Source organism: Mytilus galloprovincialis, chromosome 9 (assembly GCF_965363235.1).
Source record: "Mytilus galloprovincialis chromosome 9, xbMytGall1.hap1.1, whole genome shotgun sequence".
Lineage (NCBI taxonomy): Eukaryota > Metazoa > Mollusca > Bivalvia > Mytilida > Mytilidae > Mytilus > Mytilus galloprovincialis.
In genome coordinates, this window is record NC_134846.1 from 29813199 (window position 1) to 29835017 (window position 21819).

Genomic DNA, 21819 nt, shown 5'->3' on the forward strand with positions numbered 1-21819 from the left:
AAATGGGGCGGGTGGGAGGATTTTATTTTTTAAATTTTATTTCATATGAAACCTTCTTGTCACGTGTTATTCATATATGCAAGTGTAACAATAAGCTTATATCATCTAAATACATCCATAAGGAATCGTGTATAAGACAATAACAATCAAAACCAAGGAGTAACCAAAGACTCATAAAACCAAAAGACATTTACATCAACAGTTACAAATAATAAGTAGGAAACAACACGAAATCCACTAAAAACCAGGAGTGAAATCAGGTGCTCAGGAAGGGTAAGCATTTCCTGCACCGTATACGGCACCCGTCATGTTATTTCTTGGTTCAGTTCGGTAATGATTAAAGGTGGTTATGACTGAGGAAGAATATCACTGATATATGTTTGTTATAATGGCCAATCAGCTCATGATGGCGACCATAAAATTGCTTGAGTGATGACCTTAATTTGATTGATTCATAGCAGTATTACTCGTTCAACAAAATCAACGCACTTTGAGCTAGCTCTAGAGTAATTAAGACATATATACTCCATATGCTGCTGCCGCTTTTTTAAATTCGTAAATATATATCTCTGATTGGCAACCACTGTTCTACATGTAATTGCCACTTTAGAAACCTATTTTATAGTAAACAGCAGAAATGTGGAGAAATGCTCTCTTCAGTTGGACTACCTACATCAACTGTATTTTGCTTTCTAAGCAATGTTTTGTTGTCCTAATAAAATGAAGCAAATGCATTGGTATGCAACACGAGTAGAATTAAGTACAGAATAAAATTAAAACTCAAACAGTGTTGAAATAATAGGGTTGGTTCTAAATATGCAAGATGCAAATATAATTACAATGTACAACATAAAGTTGTTTAATGACTCTATCGTGGGTATTGGGACAGATGATGTTTGCTGGTGTTTTTTTTTTACAAAAAACGAAAGGCATGGCTAAATCTAAGAGCTTGCCATAAATTAATAAATTAAAAATGCGTATGTTTGTCGATTTTCTGAACTCAATATACGGTCACCAATCTAAAAAGTTCATGCTTGTGTCAATTTCTTTTTTCCAGTCAAATGTGTTCCACGATTCTTACGCTTTTGGATTTCATTCACAGTCCAAATTTCTTGACACAAAGTCATTGTATAAATAAAATAAATTCAATGTTTTACTCACAAACATTTGTGTCATTTGTGACATACGGCGATTTGCGTTATTGGACACAGCGTATTACTCGTAACCCGTATATTTCACGCCCTTCTCGTAAATAATCTCTATTCTCGGTAGATGATGTTGTCATCATAGATCAGCAGAATATATCGACTTCATCATTCAGTAAGAATACTCTCAGAAATACAAAACCGAAATTTGAAACAGGAAGTTTTACATGAAACGAAATTATCGACGGTTACCGGTAACGGAAATAAACAAAATCCGGAATCATAATTTTTTCAAAAATAAAAAAAATCGAGGCGGGAAGATTTCAGAGGGGCGGGCGGGGATGAAAATCTATCAATTAATTTTAATTGGCCTAAACATTGTATATGTAAATAATATCTTTTCAGATTGATATGGTTCAGATCAAAAAGCATTTCTTGGAAAATAACAAGCAGACTTTATGGAAATGGTTGCAGGATGACTGCTCTGGAGACTACAGAAAATTGCTGCAGGCTGTTGTTGGCAAAGATTAACACTAAATATAAGAAGTTAAAAGACATATTCTGTTGTGTTCTTTACTGTTTTCTTGAAATTATTCAACATTTTATCTTCTCCATTGCATATAGTTATTTATTGACTTTTATTTCCTGGTAATCAGTTTTAATTTTTAAAACCAATATATAATTTTTATTAGTGTATTTTGAAAAAGAGCCTTCTTTGAATCTAAGATCAAATCGATTTTGCTTGGCCTAAATACAGCATTCCAAGTTTTTTTTAGTAGATGTAGGGTACTTGAATTTATATTGCAGATATGCATATGTGCATGAGTCGTTATGTTCTTTGTCAAAATCTAGCAACTAAATTAAGTTCAGTCACGTACAATGATTTCTGTGCAATATAATAGAAAAGATTATCTATTTGCATTAATTTTTTTTGTATATCCCGTCCATGTTTTTATCTTTAATATTCCCTTCCATGCATCTATAATAATAACAAAAAAAAGATTATGAATAAACAGATACACATACTTTCTGTATTTATACATATAATTGTACATTCCATCCATGTATACTATGATTTTTTATAGCATTTTATTGATTTATCTCCCCTGAAGGAATATGATCCTCAACACGTAATTATACCTCAATGGAATATTGCATTTCCTGTTTGTCATAATATAATTTCTTTATTTAGGTTAGTTAATGTGATATGTTAAACTGTGATACCTTTTTTTGTGATATGAAAAGTAGCACTATTTTTTTTAAACTTTATTTTACTAACCCTCTTATTTCATGTTGTCTTGTATTTAAACGATGTAGGTCTATAATGAATTAAATTGAAAAAGAAGTATAAAAATCTTGCATAAAGTTTCATGAACTATTACTAGCAATAAGTTTAATAATTTACAAAACATATCAATTGTACAATTTACTCTTTATATGAAAGGTCAAAATTAGACACTTATGCATGCTGGACAATTTTGTAATTTGTAATATCACATTTAACGAAGGGTACATTGATTCATTTTAAAACTGATTGTTTTTTTTACAATTACTTGATTTATAAAAATGAGAGTTGAAAATTATTTCACATTTGACCAAATAAAATAGATCTACACATTGTCTTTGTTGTTTGTATATACTTTGCTGGTACAATAAAAAGTGTGTTAATATAAAAATAAGAAGATGTTGTATGATTGCCAATGAGAACCAATTCTGCGCAATTGATTCAAACAAAATAATGTAGAAGGTTAGTATATGTAGGTCACTGTAAGGCCTTTTAACAATGAGCAAAACCAATACCACATAGCAATCTTTAAAGGCCCTAAAATGACAAATGTCAGGACTTAATTGAAAGCCCAAATAGTTAAAAACATGACCAATAATTCAAAAAAGGTAATGCTAGAATTTTAGATATTTTTTGTGCTTTGATTTTTTCGTCATAGTAAAGGCTCTCTCCCAAAATTCGACTGTTTGTAATAAATGATGGGGCACATATTTGAACTAGTCAAAAACAGTTTTTGCTGCATTTAATGTAGGAGGAAACTTAGCTGTACAATGTATAACCAGAAAGGCTTTGGACCTTGCAAATATTACAAAGCACATTAAGATGATCTTAGCCTGACTTTTGATGACCCATTTATGGACATTATGTTTTCTGGTCTGTCTGTCCGTCTGTCCTTTCGTTCCTTCGATCATCTTTTTGTCTGTTCGTCCCGCTTCAGGTTAATGTTTTTGGTCGAGGTAGTTTTTGATAAAGTTGACTTCCAATCAACTTGAAACTTAGTACACATGTTCCCTATGATATGATCTTTCTAATTTTAACGCCAAATTAGAGATTTCCCCCCATTTTCACGGTCCACTGAACATAGAAAATGATAGTTTTTTTATGAAGTTGAAGTCCAATCAACTTGAAACTTAGTAAACATATGTTCCCTATGATATGATCTTTCTAATTTTAATTCCAATGGCATTAGAGATTTTCCACCATTTTCACAGTCCATTGAATATAGAAAATGATAGTGCGGATAGGGCATCCATGTACTTGGGACACATTCTTGTTCAATCCTAGTTTCTTGTAAATTAAGCAAAATCTATTGAAGGTGAGGTTATGAAACATATTCTCATCAAGATAAGCACTTGTAAAGTGGTCCAACTTTAAATGCTAGGAAATCTTTGGAAATTTCTAGTTTGGACCGTTCTTTGACGACTTGTACCTTTATTTTTATGAAGAAGTGTCCTTTTAGGAGTCTCGGGAAGAATGAAAAGATAATAGCATAATCCTATTACTATTCGTTTTGCGAATTAAAAAAATAAATATAAAAGCAAAATTCAATATCAAAGAACCATTATAAAAATGTGAAGCAATTTCGAAATTATGATGATGTGCTGTCACTACATTTTCAAGGTTTGGTGACTTATGTTGAATGCATTTTCAATCCCATCTTTGAAATAAAGAATATCAAATATGCAGGTGAATTATAGTGGACACACATATAGAAATTGACAATGGTAGTCAGTTGCATTGAAAAACAAATGCTCCGTTGCCATGTAGCATCTTCCTTGTAGCACCTACATATAGTGTGTATATCTCCCAACTAAAACAAGATTAAAGGATTTGTTTTTCTCATGCTATAATTCATAGGGAAGTTTATATGGTCAATTTTATAAATTGTCTGTTTACAATTCGAAAAACTAAGGATTTTCATATCCCAGCTTATATAACCTATGCATTATGAGGCGCAACTTTTGGGAATTTGGGTCTTCAATGCTCTTCAACTGTGTTCCTTTAATAGCTTTAAAACTATTGTGATTTGAGCATCAATGATAAGTCTTATATACACGAAACGTGCGTCTGGCGTATAAAACAATAATCCTGGTACCTTTGATAACTATTTATTGTTTCTGAGTAAGAAATTCATCACTAGAAAATGTTTCTAAGTTAAACTGTCATGAAATAACTGTGTCACCGGTGACACGAATATTTCACATTGAAGTAATTATCATCATTTTTTTACTTGATTGATAAATCACCTATTTTGTATTTAGGACAGTCTAAGCATCAATCGAATTTCTACTTTTAAAGTTTCAATGTACAACTGCTGTTTCTTACACTATGGGATTTAATCATTTGACAGGTCAGAAAATCTTTATAAACTTTATGGAAGACAAAGCAACCAACAATAACAATAACATAACAAAATCAAATTTCAAAAATCTTTATCTCTGTTTAAATGAATTATTCAAAATACTAATGATTGAGTACCCCAGAAATAGTTTACTTTCGCTCTATTTTTCAAAACCATTGGTAATTTTTGGTCCACGGTGCTTTTTAACCTTTTTCACTATTGGGTCTGTTGTTAACCAAACATGCGTCTAGCGTACAGAATTATAAGTCTGACATCTTTGATCAGTATTGTTTAACCACCAAAGGGTCGATGCCACTGCCTTTGAAGGTATTATAAAGGGTATTACTAGCCAAGTAGTCATCACTTTAATTGACGTTGACGTAGGTAATCTTTGATAAGGATCGAACATATTTATAAATTAAATGTTTATGATATTTTAATTGTTCGACATAACTTTTTATTTTGTCCAAATCTTTAGGATAATTGGGTTCTTAAGGCTCTTTAAATGTTTTCTTTATTTGACCTATACTTTTATTTGTCGAGTGCAAATGTTTTTTATACTTTTTTTTTTATACGAAATGACGTTTTGGCGAACACAATTATAAGCCTGGTATTTTTTATGAGTCTTTTTTTATTTACAGGTCAAAATACAATTGCAATCTTCAATAAAAAGAGTTAATTTCGTGATTGCGACTAAACATTTTTATTCATGTTTATACAGTTTGCAAATACAACGTCTCATAGTAAAGTTAGATTTTGGACTAGTTTAAATCTCGGTCTATTTCTTAAATTTATTATTACATACTTTTGATCTTTTAACCCTGTATGCTAACATTCCCAGGAAAATTTTAAAATTGTTTGTACGCACATTGAACGACAAATTTATGTGACGTATACAATTTTCTGACGTCAGACAATCAAATCAATAAATGTGTTCGTAGATAGTAGATGTTTTTGTGTTCTGTTAAATTGTTCCTTTTAATATTGTTAAACGATGATGACTGATGTACCCATATTTTGACTATTTTATTTATTGTGTCTGTTTATTTAACGCATCAATGTAAAAATATCGGAAATTGATGAGACTGTCAATAAAGTGAGAGGGTTAGCGCTATAGAACCAGGTTTAATCCACCATTTTCTACATTTGAAAATGCCTGTACCAAGTCAGGAATATGACATGTCTTGTCCATTCGTTTTTGATGCGTTTTAATTGTTATTTGATTTTGCCATGTGATTATGGACTTTCCCAATTGATCTTCCTTTAGGTTCAGTATTTTTGTGATTTTACTTTTTAGATACATTTGAGAAATGCACTTCTTATATTATCAAGTTCAGGTACACCATATGTTTGCCTTATTTGAATAACAACAATTCCAACACCATCAGGTTGTGTAGCTGGATTCGGGTTTTGATTATCGAACTTGTTTGGTAATATCATAACTCCTGACTTGTTAAACTATCTATCCTTACTAGTTTTTTTGGCGTTCCTGATAAAAGCAAATCCCGAAAAGCTATTCAAATCCACGAAATCTTATTTTTATTTATAATAATTACATTTTAAAGTAATCCTAAGATACTTTTGTATTATTATTCAATGCATGATATAGTGCAGTCAATATTATTGACTATAGGGGAAGAAGAAAAATAAATCTTATATACCTTGAATACATGAAAAGATTTTCATGTTTAATGTTTTATATTATTTCCTCGTATGAACTTGAATACATTTGTTGTGTAAGCTAATACATCAAACGCCTCTGGTTTTTACAAGGAAGATATAACCGAAACGATAAACGACTATAAACAGTTTAAAAGTGTTTTTTTCTTAAGATGCTTACCCGCTACACTTGACTATAGGAACAGTGATTGTAAGTGTTGCCTTTTTATTGATTTTGTTTAAATGTTCATTTTACATCATCAACATAATTTATCAATACATTATATTAGATTTATTAAATAATATTATGTAAAAATTATTTATTGTTTTGGCAGGTTAATGCTTATCAAAATATATAATTAAGTTACAGTTGATCTAAAGGTTACGATCAGACAGTGTTTTGATCTGAGCGTCACTGATGGGTCTTATGTAGACGAAACGCATGTCTGGCGTATTTAATTATAATCCTGGTACCTTAATTATAATTAATTATTCACAACACTGGGTCGATGCCACTGCTGGTGGACGTTTCGTCCCCTAGGGTATCACCAGCCCAGTAGTCAGCACTTCTTATTCCATGAATAGATTACATTAAGTAGCCGTATTTGGCATAAATTTTTGAAATTTTGGATTTTCAATGCTCGTCAACTTTGTGCTTGTTTGGCTTTATAACTATTTTGATCTGAGCGTCACTGATGAGTTTTATGTAGACGAAACGCGCGTCTGGCGTATTAAATTACAATCATGGTACCTTTGATAGCTATTTAATATATAATAAACGGAAATTTTCACGAAAAATGTTTAAAAACTAATGTACAAGATTTCCCTTTGGTATCTTTTGTCCCTCTTTTGTAGACGAAACACGCGTCTTTCCGCATCTTTACTTTCTTGGGTATCAACCCTTAAGGTTTTTTGAACCTGCTATCTCCTTTAATTTATGCTTGACGAAATACTACATCGAAACTTTTTTTTATTAATTGTGCAGGCAATCCTATTTGAAATGATTAATCATGGCAATTTAATAAAAGTTTTTGAATATTAGCTTCAAGCAGAGAAATTTAATAATTACTGGCGTCACAAAAAGCGAAAGCAAGTCTATTTATCGCTCTACGACGCCCGTCAGTCTGCAGGACAAACCTTGTGTAGAGATTTATTCGAGAACTAATGTCTTTGCTGCCATTGTAGGGAATTATTTCATATTTGGTTTTCAACGTTTAACCTCATTATGTTGAGCAGTAAGCAATTTAACATCTTATGTGCAGCAACTTTCGTTTAAGCCGAACATTCGAAGTTTCGCTCATTAACTCATTGTACAAAGAAAATTTTCTGCAACGTTGTTTTGGATTCAATGAAGGGGAATGATCTGTTATACCAAATTCTTCATAAACATGTGAATTATATCAATTGCATGCAGGAACACAGGTCGAGATCCGCTAATGGTCCTCCTTTGAACCTGTAGCACCGTGACAAAAGTGTCATTAAATTTGTTAAAACAGGTATATGCAAATCATATTGTCTATAACTAATCATCAGTTAAATTAAATGTTATTTTCTTTTAAGGAGAGCAAAGGAAAAATGGAAACCATTAAATCCATATTTAGAGCTGCCTTTGTGCTACCTCTTACGGCAGGAAACGTTGTAGCAGGGAAATCAAATGGAAAGCTGATGCATGACGGCAGGATTTCTGGTTTAACCATTTTATCAAGTTCTGTTATAATTGTAGCAGAGATTATGCTAACAGCAGTCGGTATTCAACAAAATAACGAAAGGGCTTTAGATGTAGCACGCCCATTTCTTATCGTTTTGAATTTCTGTGGCATTGTGTCATGCCTTGCAGTAGGATGTAGAGAGAAACAAAGAAATCGACAAAATATCAACAGCAGTTTAGCAAATGCTACAAAATCACTCCGACTGAAGTTTTTATGTTTATTCTGCTTCGGATGTGTAATTTATCGAATTATAAAATTAGCGGTACATGTCAAATGTAAAGTATATTTACGTCCAAATGATAGTGTCGGACAGGCAGTTTTATTTGATTTCGCATCAGTGATGTTTCATACGGTACAATTATTTTTTATATATATTTTTTCAAAGCAAGAATTCAGGCGTTCACTTTTCACATGTTATGGGCTGATCATGCTTGTAGTAGCTAATTTCTCCAATTGGATTTATCATTCTGCGCATGGGTACGACTTTTTATCGAATAACTCTAGCTCTCATAGCCATTCCAATATTTCACGGTGCCATCATAGCAAGACAGAGACATCACTTGAAGATTATCCAGATTTAGCAAATCCGTTCTTAGATCCCATGCGTTTAGAATACTCTCTTTTATCGTTAATTTTCATTTCTGAAATGTGGCCGCAAATGCGATCATATGTATTCAGAAGTCATGACGATGATAATGACGAACTTTATGTCAATACTGAGTTAACACCTTTATTACAAAGTGGAGATCAACAACAGGTAACGGCAATTGCAAGGAATATAGTTTCCAGTGCCAGGACAAAGTACAGTACAATAGCTTTAGGAGCATTGTTTATATCGCCTCGATTGGTGTTAGAATTTATGGAAACTGTTGCTCTTATCAAGATAGATTTCGGGCTTTTGTCAATTTACATTAACATTGCAGAACACGTACTTTTAATCATTGTTGTAGTCCGATCCTTTCATATCATGTCAAATCAGTGCCAGCCCAGAAATTCGGATGATTCCTGCTCTGTAGGAGATATTATGTTGATATTAAGTTTTCTTGCAACCGTTGGGTATTACTCGATGCATTTAATGGCTCATATTTTCGCATTGGTTCCGAGTTATCGAATCATTTTGACCATTAAAGGTTTGATCCGCATAATTGCATACTATTTTCAAACTGTATACATTTTGCAAATGAAAAAATATAGAATTGTATCTACCAATGGGCAAACATCTGTTCGTTTCATGTGCCTGTTTTTAAGCCTTGTTCATCTAGGTTTCTGGTTTTCAGATACATTTTTCGTTGCACAGTTCCTATACAAAAACAGTCTTTACAATACATTTTTGTATGCGAACATACAAAAAGTTAGACAATTCTGGTTTCCTTTTGTAATATTTTTTAAATTTGAATGTTTTATTTCATTGTATGGTCTTTATAAATCTAAGTAAATATAAATATTGACGAAAGGAATCTCTTTACACGGAATATTTTATCTTTATTTCAATTGTTCAACTTAAATGATTGAAATGAAATATGGAAGCGTCACATACAGTTCATTTTCGTTCAAGCTGTATCTACATTCCATCTGAAAAGGCAAAAAATATAACACGTTGTTCGTTCTTTGCAATAAATATGAATTTATTACGTTGCATTTTTGTAAATGTAGACAATGCAATTTCTAATAAGAACTCCCTTTGCGACTCAAACTGTGTCATGCACTTCTACTATGAAGTTCCTTAAAAAATTATATCTTAGAATGGAAAGTTGATATGCACTACTTTATTATTCAAAGGTCAAAACATATTTTCAACAACTATATGTTCCAAACGTCAAAGAGTTTAAATGTTTACTTAAATTATGCGCTGCACCTTTCTTCACTTATCATTCAATACCACCGCCTACCATGTGCATGTATACTGGTAACATTACCACATTATGTATGTATGAGACGAACCATATTCCCCAAAACAGCTGTATTTACAAAGTGCAACCTTTTAATAATATGCATGAAGTCTCATGTATTTATCAACTGAATTACTAAGAATTTTGTCGTTTGATTCCTGCGATATTATTTCACTGTTATATACTTCCTGTTCAATTGTTATACAATTGTCAAAAGAAAAATGCAATATAATACTGCAATTAAATAAACGCATCAAAGATACCAGGAATGAATATCTATATTTCGCCTACGTCTACCTAAATAGACCAATCAGTCACGCTCAAATCAAAATATCTTAAAAAGAACATTAAAAAGAGGAAGGTGTAGAGCATTGAGGACCAAAAATTTATAAACGTTTTGCAAAATACAGCTAATGTAATGTATTTCTGAGGTAGAAAACCCAGATTTCAATCCTGTGTCTTTGATGAGTTTATTTAATACTAACTGTTAAGTTTCGACTGCATCTCACATTAGACCTATAAAGGCGGAAATTGTTATGCTTGGTATATAAATTGAAACCATAATGTTTTTTTTTGTTAAAAGGAAGTTTATTTTTTAAATGATGTTTCTATAAGGAAACAGTTATCTGAAACTTCATCCTTTATTATTTATGTTTATGAATAAATGCACTTCGTCTTAACTATAATCCTGCAAATGAGAATCTTATCCAAAATTATTTTTCTGATTTTAATTACGAATCTAGGTTTACTTAGTTATTTCTTTACTTATTTATTTATTTTAAAGACATACTGTATGAGTTTGGACCAAGAAGGCTAAACAGTTGTTTGTATTTACTTAAATTTGAAAAATTGTGTATTAAAAAATTTAAAACAACACTTTATGTTTCCATGCGTCCGAATAGCTATTCTTGTTTCATCTTCATCAGGAACGCCCTAAGTCGAATATTTGGAAACAAACGATGTAAAAAGTAAAATGACGAACATACTCCAAGGAAAATTCAAATTTGAAAGTCCCTTATTTATCGAATTGCACAAGGAAAAGTTACAACACGCCAAACTACTGGAAACTTCTCTCATATTTCTACTGACGTGGTATATGCTTTGCCTTATGTAGAAAATGATGGATTTAAACCTGTTTTCATAGATTGCCAAACCTCTCACTTGTATGCCTGACGCATAAAATTCCATTGTATTGACAACTATGTGTGAACAAAACAAACACACATAATATAGGGGTGCAGCAGTCAATATTGTTATAATCTTATTCACTTTAAAGAAAACAAATGTCAGCAAGAATTTTTTTTATATATATACAGCATAGTTCATCAATTTTCTACTCAGACACGGATGACGTTTTGTAAAGCCTGGGTAACAGGTACTTATGTGGGAGAAATTGATAATTTAAAAATAATCATTGTCTTTTTTGTCATAAATTTAGTACTGAGATGACCGCTTATGTTAAATTAGAGGTATAGGTCAAAAGCTAAGGCGGATGCAGCCGCGACTGCTGTTTCTTTATAATTTGTAGTATTTAAGTTTATAATATATATATTTATGAAACCCAATCAGAGAAGTATTGATTGTAAATGGAAAGAACAGCATGAATATATCTCAATGTGAAATTATATGATCTGATCTTCTCTGATATTTTTTGTTTTTGACAAGTACTTGTATCTGAAGAACTCATATGAAAATAGAAAAGAGTCGGCAAGAAAAAGCAGACATATCGTGCCAATAGACATGCCGCCAATTTGTTGAAAAATCTCAAAATTTTGCAACTCTGTTGCCAATAAGGAACTGGCCGTTCAAACTCCAGCATACTAATTAATTGTTCCTCTGTGTAGCATGTTTCACCTATGACTATTTACCATACTTTTGTGTATGCCACAGTACAGTATCATAATTTATGAATTGATAGCGTATGCTACCATTTTAATACTGAAAAGCATTGTGGATTGTTTTTGTTAAACGAATTTTCAGTTTCACATGGGTAATGATGGGATGTAGGGGAGTATTAAAAAAATCACATAGTTCTAGATTAAATATCAAATAGAAGTTCTTTATAGTTTTTTTAGAATTCATATATATGGTTATCGCCACTACGCGAGTAACAATTTTCAGAGTATCATGAGTATATCTGGAGACCCTTTTTTACTGCTGACAGATTTTTTTTCTCAGTATAAAAACAATCAATTTTTAAAACATGCCGGCACTTTATAGTTGTTAACATGGAATTTGCGAGTACCCATACACACAAGGTGATTCCTTATATTTACTATTCACTGCTATGTTTTTTGAAGCCATGAAGGACTTATGATTCGCAAAATGAACCGCAACAGTTGTAGAAAACAAGTATATGATTCCGTCAATAAGCCATTGTTGTTTTAGTTTTAAATGTTCCTTATATATATATATATATAAAAAAAGCTTACACAAGAAAAATAAATTCAGTAAAAATTCGTCCCAATAAACCGTGAACGTTTGATAAACACCTGATAAACACCTGCTGAGAAATAATGAATAGCACAAATATTTTCACACAGCACATACACTCATCAAAGATACCAGGAATTTTGTATTTGCGCCAGACGCTCGTTTCGTCTACAAAAGACTCATCAATGACGCTCGAATAAAAGACAATAGCAATCAAAACCCAGGAGTAAAAAAAGACTCATAAAACCAAAAGACGTTTACATCAACAGTTACAAATAATAAATAAGAAATAACACGAACTCCACTAAAAGCCGGAGTGAAATCAGGTGCTCCGGAAGGGTAAGCTTTTCATGCACCGTATACGGCACCCTGTTTTTAGTTTATTTTTTAGTTTATTGCACGCATGGTGTAATGCTAATTTGTAATTATAATGTTTTTTATTTTAAATTTATAGTTATTAAATTTCAATATTATTATGCTTTTTTGTAATTATTATACATTTTTTTCAAGTAATATCAGGTGCAGCAATTTTTGAATTACATGTAATTGTAATTTATGACATTACCTGAGAGAAAAAACCTTGTGTAATTTCATGCATTACATTATATTACATGGCATTACTTGTTTCACATACTAAATATCGATCTTTCACAGATTGTTTGAGATTTAGCTAAAGTAGAATTTCAGATTTGTGGATTAATTACATTTTCTTAAAAACATAACCATTTGGATATATTTTTTTTATTTGCAAAGCATCACTGTTAAAGTATTCTATTTTTTTTCAAAACATCAATGAATACCTTGCAATTAATTGTCGTAATTAAATAACAGGAAAATTGACCATTGTCATAAAACACTAATTAGTTTGTTTAACAATCAATCTTTTCACCACTTTGACTCTTGTTCATAAATTAATCTCTTTGTTTAATATTAGATTAGGAAAGAAATTATCAGTACATATTTTTGATCGGAATTAATAAAACAAATGAATATTTATAAAATTAAAGTAAACATTAGTTAAATTAAATATTAAACTTCATCTTTTTTTCTAAAGAAACCTTGAAACCCCTATGATGTTAATATGTAATAGTCGTATTGAATAGACTTTTACTTGATATATATATACTTAAATTTAATATGTATAAGCAACAAACATTAAACCTTTGTTACTTCATGTTATTTTTTAAAATGTTTGATTTTTTTCTCTTAAAATTAACATTTACAAATATAATGTGTAATGTGATGTATTACTTTGCAAAAATAATTGTAATGGAATGCATTGCTTTGATAAATGTATGTAATTGTAATTGTAATTTAATGCATGGTTTTGTCAAAGTAACTGTAAACTAATACATGGTTTTGTCAAAGTAATTGTTATATAATATCTATATCCCTTCTTAATAAGTCTATTCAAAGGTTTTGTTAGTTTTTGAGGTGAATACTGACACCTTTGTGCTTTATTAAAGAATATTTCATTAAAAATTCGATGTGAAATACCTGAAAGTATAAGAAGTCTGCATGTTGAGCTATATTTACGAATGATGTCCTTATACATGTTATACCGATGATAAAATTTAGTAAATGTTTTGACTAGTTTGTGATATCGAAAACCCTGGTGTATACATAGTTTTGTCAAAGTAATTGTAATAAAATGCATTACATTGCAATGTAATTCCCCCTATGCATAGTTTATTGTATTATCTTTTACAGTTGCAATAAGTCAGCCTTAATGCATTATTATTGGGTGATTTAGCTAATCTATTTCCAAGAGAACAAATTGTATTTCTGGAATCGAACCAGGAACCTTTGTGTTAGTAGTCCGATACACTCACCACTACACCATGGCTATTTCATAAAGTTATAAGTACTGCAACAAGTATTATATACTTATGGTGTCGTGGAAAAATTCAAATTATTTGTTTTTTTCGATGCTAAGAAAAACCAATAGAAAGGACGTTTAACAATATAAACGGAATGTAATTCTTTGAGTTAATTTTTCATTTGCCAGTTTCACATTATAAAGAGAAAGCAATCATTTGACATCAATACATTTTTTTAGGTTTTGTATTTGAATGATGATTTTTGGTTCGAAAGAAACTGACTTTTTGTGGCTTAAAATAGATTTCATTAGTTTTTTCTTACTAAGTAGTCAATACCATTAAGAATGATATCGCCAATTAGTTTATTCGAAGATTGAATGTCTTCTACACTGGTTTCTTCATATAAATGTCCATTTAAAAGTACTTGGAAGGGACCATAGTTCTTCTTTATTTCTTTAGGGTGTTTAAAATTAACAAAATATTCAATGCTTTTTAACAATGATCTGGTAGATCAGTAGGTGGAATAATATAAAGTTATTGATGGTATAAAATAAATTCTATGATATCAGCATGCAATCTACTGTGCTCTTACCATTGCCTCTCATAAAATGTAAAGTAGCCAAGTGAATAATCAAGAAATCTTCCGTTTACAATTCTCACCTTTTTACATAATTTCTTTCTTTCTAAGGATAAATACGGTATACAATCTTCAGGTACTGGACAGTCTATAAAATTCTCATTAACACCATCATTTTTAATAAAGTCATTTAACTTGTGTGTGCATTTAAATCACCGCTTAAAATCATCTCACCTAGAAAATATCATCTTCCCATTATGTGAATGTCAATTCAGAAAAATCTTTATTATCATAGGGTGTGCAAGTAAAACATAGAAAACTTCTGAAAGTTATTGTTTAACCATATTGAAAAGTTGTATTATTTCTAGGGATGTCAACTCGAGGATGATTTCTTAATCGATTACTCGTTTGGGTACTCGCTCGGTGAAACATTTTCAAAATGGAAAGACAAAAAAATACCCATTTTATGTATTGTAGGTTGTTGTCTTATGGAAATTATTACATTGGAATTTTATACCAAAATGTATAGCTCATTAACCACATGTTCTTATTATGTAAACTGGTAATACATTAATCTATTTATTTAATATCTATAGATTTTTTTACTCAAACAACAGTATTTGGTAACCGTAAACAAACACATTTTATGATAACAAAGGGGTGATAATTATAACTTACTGATGTCATTAATCATTTTCTGAGGGTCGATACAGGGTGCAACGAATTTGTTCTTATTTAAAAATAAAAAAAATATTTTTTCAACTTTTTCTGGGAGGTAACGATTTCTCAAATTTGTTAGATAATTAACAGTCCTACTGTTGAAAATATATGCTCTGACGATACAGAGGTGGGGAACTGACTGAGATAAGCTAAAAGTGTCAGCCTAGGAAAAATGCTCTTGTTCATAAAACCTATATATACCTCTGTTTTGATGAATTATAAATGACAGTTAAACACAAACAATTGAATCGTATTCTAATTAATTTTGAGTAATATAGAATGAAATTCAAAACAGTGTGGCTGTGGCCATTGATTGACACATTAAATTCATCCATTGACTGGGACAATTTACTTGAACGTTTGTCTGTAACGACCACTCTTCACGACGTACCTACGATAGACATTTAACTGTGGGGTCACCAAAGGTTTCTTAATGCCTTTAATTATAAAAATAATTCGAAAAATTAATCAGGAATAACCTTTATGTTTTGATTTATATTATTGATATAAATCAAAACATCGTGTTATTTCTGATTAATTTTTCGAATTACTTTATTAAGGTGTTGAGAACCTTTGGTGACCCCATAGTTTAAGTGTCTTTAAAAAGTACATAGTGAGCAGTGGTCGTTACATACAAACGTTCACCTAAATTGTCCCAGTCAATGGATGAATTTAATGTGTCAATCAATGGCCACAGCCACACTGTTTTGAATTTCATTCTATAATGTCCTGGGAGGTACACTCAATAAACATATTTTTTTGTTTAAACTTAAGAAAGCAACAGTAAACCGATTTGTCGAGTATCAATTTGGTAATACTCGGTACTACCGAGCCTTGCTCGAGTACTCGTTGACATCTCGTATTATTTTATTACCTTTTAAATTTAACTTTTATAAATACTAGCATGTCAGCTGATGGTCTCCCCCTTTATTGCCTAAGTAGGCTTAACTATAACATGTATAAAGGGAGATATAAAACCTTGAAGATTTCCAGAATACTCTCTCTACGGGGCGTCGAATGGGACTCTTGTAGTTTTGTACTCGAAATTCAATTTTGTACGGACAAAAGTGAGTTTTATTCCACAAAAATGTGTTCAGTTTAACCAAATTTGTAGCATACTACAAATTTAAATTTTACACAAAATTAAGTTTAAAGAAATTATAATATTATAATCAGGTCAAATAAAGAGCTTCCAGTAGGTGTTTGCTCATGGAAAAGCCAACTACCAGACGAAAATGTTATTTATTTCATTAAAAAAAATCTATCTTTTACCTTTCTTTTTTTAAAAGATAAAAGATTAAAAATGTTCAGATGGAAACTACTGCATAATATTTTAGCTATCAACCATAATCTTATCGCTGGAAGGTAGTTAATAGTGAAAACTGTGAGCTATGTTTCAAATCTGATAGCTATACTAATTTTTTCTTTGAATGCACATGGGTAAACAATTATTGGATATTACTACACAAAATATTTATGTATCTTAATATTGGTCAACATGTTTTTTGTCTGAAAAATCTTGTAATAGGGTACACAATTGAAGATGTTGAATATTATGTTCTTCATCATATTATAACAATTGTTTGCTTTGTGATTTATAAATGCTTTTATTTATCAGAAAAGAGAACCAAATATGTGAATATGATGTCAATCCGAAAACACGAAATTGATACACAAATTTTATATCATCCAGAAAATTTCCTTTTGAGAAAATTTCAAAGAAAATTTTTAGAAATTTGATTCTCTGTCTGTCTTGTTTAAATTTAATTCACCTAGTTTTTTGAGAATCACAAAAATTTCAATGAAATAAAAAGAAGAACAATTTCTAAACAAAATGCCTCTTTAATTTTTTGTTTGAATATCAGATATAGTATATTATTCAATGTTTAGTATATTATTCAATGTTAAGTGTATTTCTAAAAAACAATCATAATTCAATTATACTGACCTCTTGATCCGATCAGAAACCATGCTCTTTCACAATTCGCTTAATCCGAAACTAAAAGCTAAACAAAGACGGTCAAAGCTCCGTTTTCCTTTTGGTGTCAGACCACCAATTAAAAATCTCTATCTGTTCAACCAAATTTTGCAATTTTCACAGCTTTCTAAATATTTTACCTTAAGTTTAACTTCAAGGAAACCAGGTATATCCTAAATTGTACATGTATCCCCTTTATACATGCCAACTTTCAACCAATGTTTAAAGTCTTGTAACAAATTTCTAATCTTGAAAAGACAGGTACTACCAAAATAACTCCCGGTTTTCTGGAAATCTTAAATTAGTGTACTATGTAGCGCATTAATCCTGAATTTTTAATGCAAACTCATAGACAAGTGAATTTTGGCTCAAAATGGTCTAAATATATTTCCCTTTCACCAAAAGTTTCATTTCTGCAAATTTGTTGGTTAGTTTAAGTAAACAATGACATCAAAAGCACTATTTTGTGTCAGAGTAGGACTACTTTTACGTTCTAAATTGGAGGGAGTAATTAGTGGTCTGACACCTAAAGAGCCAAAAAAGTTGCTCAGAAATCTTTGCTTTGCTTTATTCTTAATCCTTAGTCAATTTGAAGTCAGAAACATCCTATCTGAGCATAATGCGACTTATATTACAAATTTCACAGCTCAATTTAAACTGACTGTAATGTATAACTTTGATAGAAAATACTTGAAAATTTCATTTTGGACTACAGGAACATAAACTTTCAATATCAAGATCAGTTTTGTTGATTTTTTTCTTGTTTGTTCTACTACTTAAAAGACAGTCCACAATTTTTACAATGGGTTAAGTAAAAAATCCAGGGTATTGAAGAGTCAAGGAATATTGACCCCCCTTTTTTACACCTGGTGTAAGTAATGGGACTATTAAATGATCAAAAGTGCAGTCATGGTCATTTAACTGTTTTTATTTAGTATCAGTTGATAGAACTTAAGGTATAAAACTTTCATTTGAGATACTAAATGGGATTTTTGTGAGTTTTTGCAATGTTTACATCAGGCTATGTTATCTGCCAAATACATGCTATGACGCAATGATATAAGGGATAAACATCACATAATTTCATTAAATCTTGATGACAACAACTTTTTTTGGTAGTAAAATAACCATGTTTTAATGTTAATACCACAGAAACAACTTACTGTGCATTTATAACAATTTGGGACATTTTTTTTTTATGTGAAAGCATATTGTCAGGGTGGGAGAAAGCTAAAAATAGCACAAATTCAGGTTTAAGGCTCTAAATTTGCAATATGTGACTTTTTGCCCCCAAAAAGATTGAAATGTGACTACTATCACTTCATATGATCAGTTAAGTAAAAAAAATCAATTGTTTTCTGAATTTGGGGTTTCACCGCATTTCCCTTAAAGAGCCAAAAAAGTTGCTCAGAAATCTTTGCTTTGCTTTATTCTTAATCCTTAGTCAATTTGAAGTCAGAAATATCCTATCTGAGCATAATGCGACTTATATTACAAATTTCACAGCTCAATTTAAACTGACTGTAATGTATAACTTTGATAGAAAATACTTGCAAACTTCATTTTGGACTACAGGAACATAAACTGTCAATATCAAGATCAGTTTTGTTGATTTTTTTCTTGTTTGTTCTACTACTTAAAATACTTTCCACAATTTTTACAATGGGTTAAGTAAAAAATCCAAGGTATTGAAGAGTCAAGGAATAGTGACCCCCTTTTTTACACCTGGTGTAAGTAATGGGACTATTAAATGATCAAAAGTGCAGTCATGGTCATTTAACTGTTTTTATTTAGTATCAGTTGATACAACTTAAGGTATAAACCTTTCATTTGAGATACTAAATGGGATTTTTGTGAGTTTTTGCAATGTTTACATCAGGCTATGTTATCTGCCAAATACATGCTATGACGCAATGATATAAGGGATAAAAATCAAATAATTTCATTAAATCTTGATGACAACAACTTTTTTTGGTAGTAAAAAACCATGTTTTAATGTTAATACCACAGAAACAACTTACTGTGCATTTATAACAATTTGGGACATTTTTTTATTTGAAAGCATATTGTCAGGGTGGGAAAAAGCTAAAAATAGCACAAATTCAGGTTTAGGGCTCTAAATTTGCAATATGTGACTTTTTGTCCCCAAAAAGATTGAAATGTGACTACCATAACTTCATATGATCAGTTAAGTAAAAAAAATCAATTGTTTTCTGAATTTGGGGTTTCACCGCATTTCCCTTAAAGAGCCCAAAAAAGTTGCTCAGAAATCTTTGCTTTGCTTTATTCTTAATCCTTAGTCAATTTGAAGTCAGAAACATCCTATCTGAGCATAATGCGACTTATATTACAAATTTCACAGCTCAATTTAAACTGACTGTAATGTATAACTTTGATAGAAAATACTTGAAAATTTCATTTTGGACTACAGGAACATAAACTTTCAATATCAAGATCAGTTTTGTTGATTTTTTTCTTGTTTGTTCTACTACTTAAAAGACTTTCCACAACTTTTACAATGGGTTAAGTAAAAAATCCAAGGTATTGAAGAGTCAAGGAATAGTGACCCCCTTTTTTACACCTGGTGTAAGTAATGGGACTATTAAATGATCAAAAGTGCAGTCATGGTCATTTAACTGTTTTTATTTAGTATCAGTTGATACAAATTAAGGTATAAAACTTTCATTTGAGATACTAAATGGGATTTTTGTGAGTTTTTGCAATGTTAACATCAGGCTATGTTATCTGCCAAATACATGCTATGACGCAATGATATAAGGGATAAAAATCAAATAATTTCATTAAATCTTGATGACAACAACTTTTTTTGGTAGTAAAATAACTATGTTTTAATGTTAATACCACAGAAACAACTTACTGTGCATTTATAACAATTTGGGACATTTTTTTATGTGAAAGCATATTGTCAGGGTGGGAAAAAGCTAAAAATAGCACAAATTCAGGTTTAAGGCTCTAAATTTGCAATATGTGACTTTTTGCCCCCACAAAGATTGAAATGTGACTACTATCACTTCATATGATCAGTTAAGTAAAAAAAAAAATCAATTGTTTTCTGAATTTGGGGTTTCACCGCATTTCCCTTAAAGAGCCAAAAAAGTTGCTCAGAAATCTTTGCTTTGCTTTATTCTTAATCCTTAGTCAATTTGAAGTCAGAAACATCCTATCTGAGCATAATGCGACTTATATTACAAATTTCACAGCTCAATTTAAACTGACTGTAATGTATAACTTTGATAGAAAATACTTGAAAATTTCATTTTGGACTACAGGAACATAAACTTTCAATATCAAGATCAGTTTTGTTGATTTTTTTCTTGCTTGTTCTACTACTTAAAAGACTTTCCACAATTTTTACAATGGGTTAAGTAAAAAATCCAAGGTATTGAAGAGTCAAGGAATATTGATCCCCCTTTTTTACACCTGGTGTAAGTAATGGGACTATTAAATGATCAAAAGTGCAGTCATGGTCATTTAACTGTTTTTATTTAGTATCAGTTGATACAAATTAAGGTATAAAACTTTCATTTGAGATACTAAATGGGATTTTTGTGAGTTTTTGCAATGTTTACATCAGGCTATGTTATCTGCCAAATACATGCTATGACGCAATGATATAAGGGATGAAAATCAAATAATTTCATTAAATCTTGATGACAACAACTTTTTTTGGTAGTAAAATAACCATGTTTTAATGTTAATACCACAGAAACAACTTACTGTGCATTTATAACAATTTGGGACATTTTTTTATGTGAAAGCATATTGTCAGGGTGGGAAAAAGCTAAAAATAGCACAAATTCAGGTTTAAGGCTCTAAATTTGCAATATGTGACTTTTTGCCCCCACAAAGATTGTAATGTGACTACAATCACTTCATATGATCAGTTAAGTAAAAAAAAATCAATTGTTTTCTAAATTTGGGGTTTCACCGCATTTCCCTTAAAGGTGTCAGACCACCAATTAAAAATCCCTATCTGTTCAACCAAATTTTGCAATTTTCACAGCTTTCTAAATATTTTACCTTAAGTTTAACTTCAAGGAAACCAGGTATATCCTGAATTGTACATGTATGTATCCCCTTTATACATGCCAATTTTCAACCAATGTTTAAAGTCTTGTAACAAATTTCTGATCTTGAAAAGACAGGTACTACCAAAATAAATCCCGGTTTTCTGGAAATCTTAAATTAGTGTACTATGTAGCGCATTAATCCTGAAGTTTTAATGCAAACTCACAGACAAGT

At 30.8% G+C, this 21819-nt stretch overlaps 2 protein-coding genes across 2 annotated transcripts in view; both read left to right on the top strand.

The window, feature by feature from the left end:
• Window positions 1–2763, top strand: part of LOC143044769 (annexin A5-like) — a 29533-nt gene extending 26770 nt beyond the window's left edge. The window contains exon 15 of the mRNA XM_076216931.1: window positions 1551–2763. Coding sequence (XP_076073046.1) covers window positions 1551–1676 — 126 coding nt within the window. The 3' untranslated portion in view covers window positions 1677–2763. The remainder of the gene's footprint in view (window positions 1–1550) is intronic.
• A 5233-nt stretch (window positions 2764–7996) lies between these two features.
• Window positions 7997–10714, top strand: LOC143044770 (uncharacterized). The gene has a single exon (XM_076216932.1). It carries the CDS (start codon window positions 8006–8008, stop codon window positions 9572–9574), a length of 1569 nt encoding a protein of 522 aa, XP_076073047.1. The 5' UTR covers window positions 7997–8005; the 3' UTR covers window positions 9575–10714.
• The last annotated feature ends 11105 nt before the right edge of the window (window positions 10715–21819 follow it).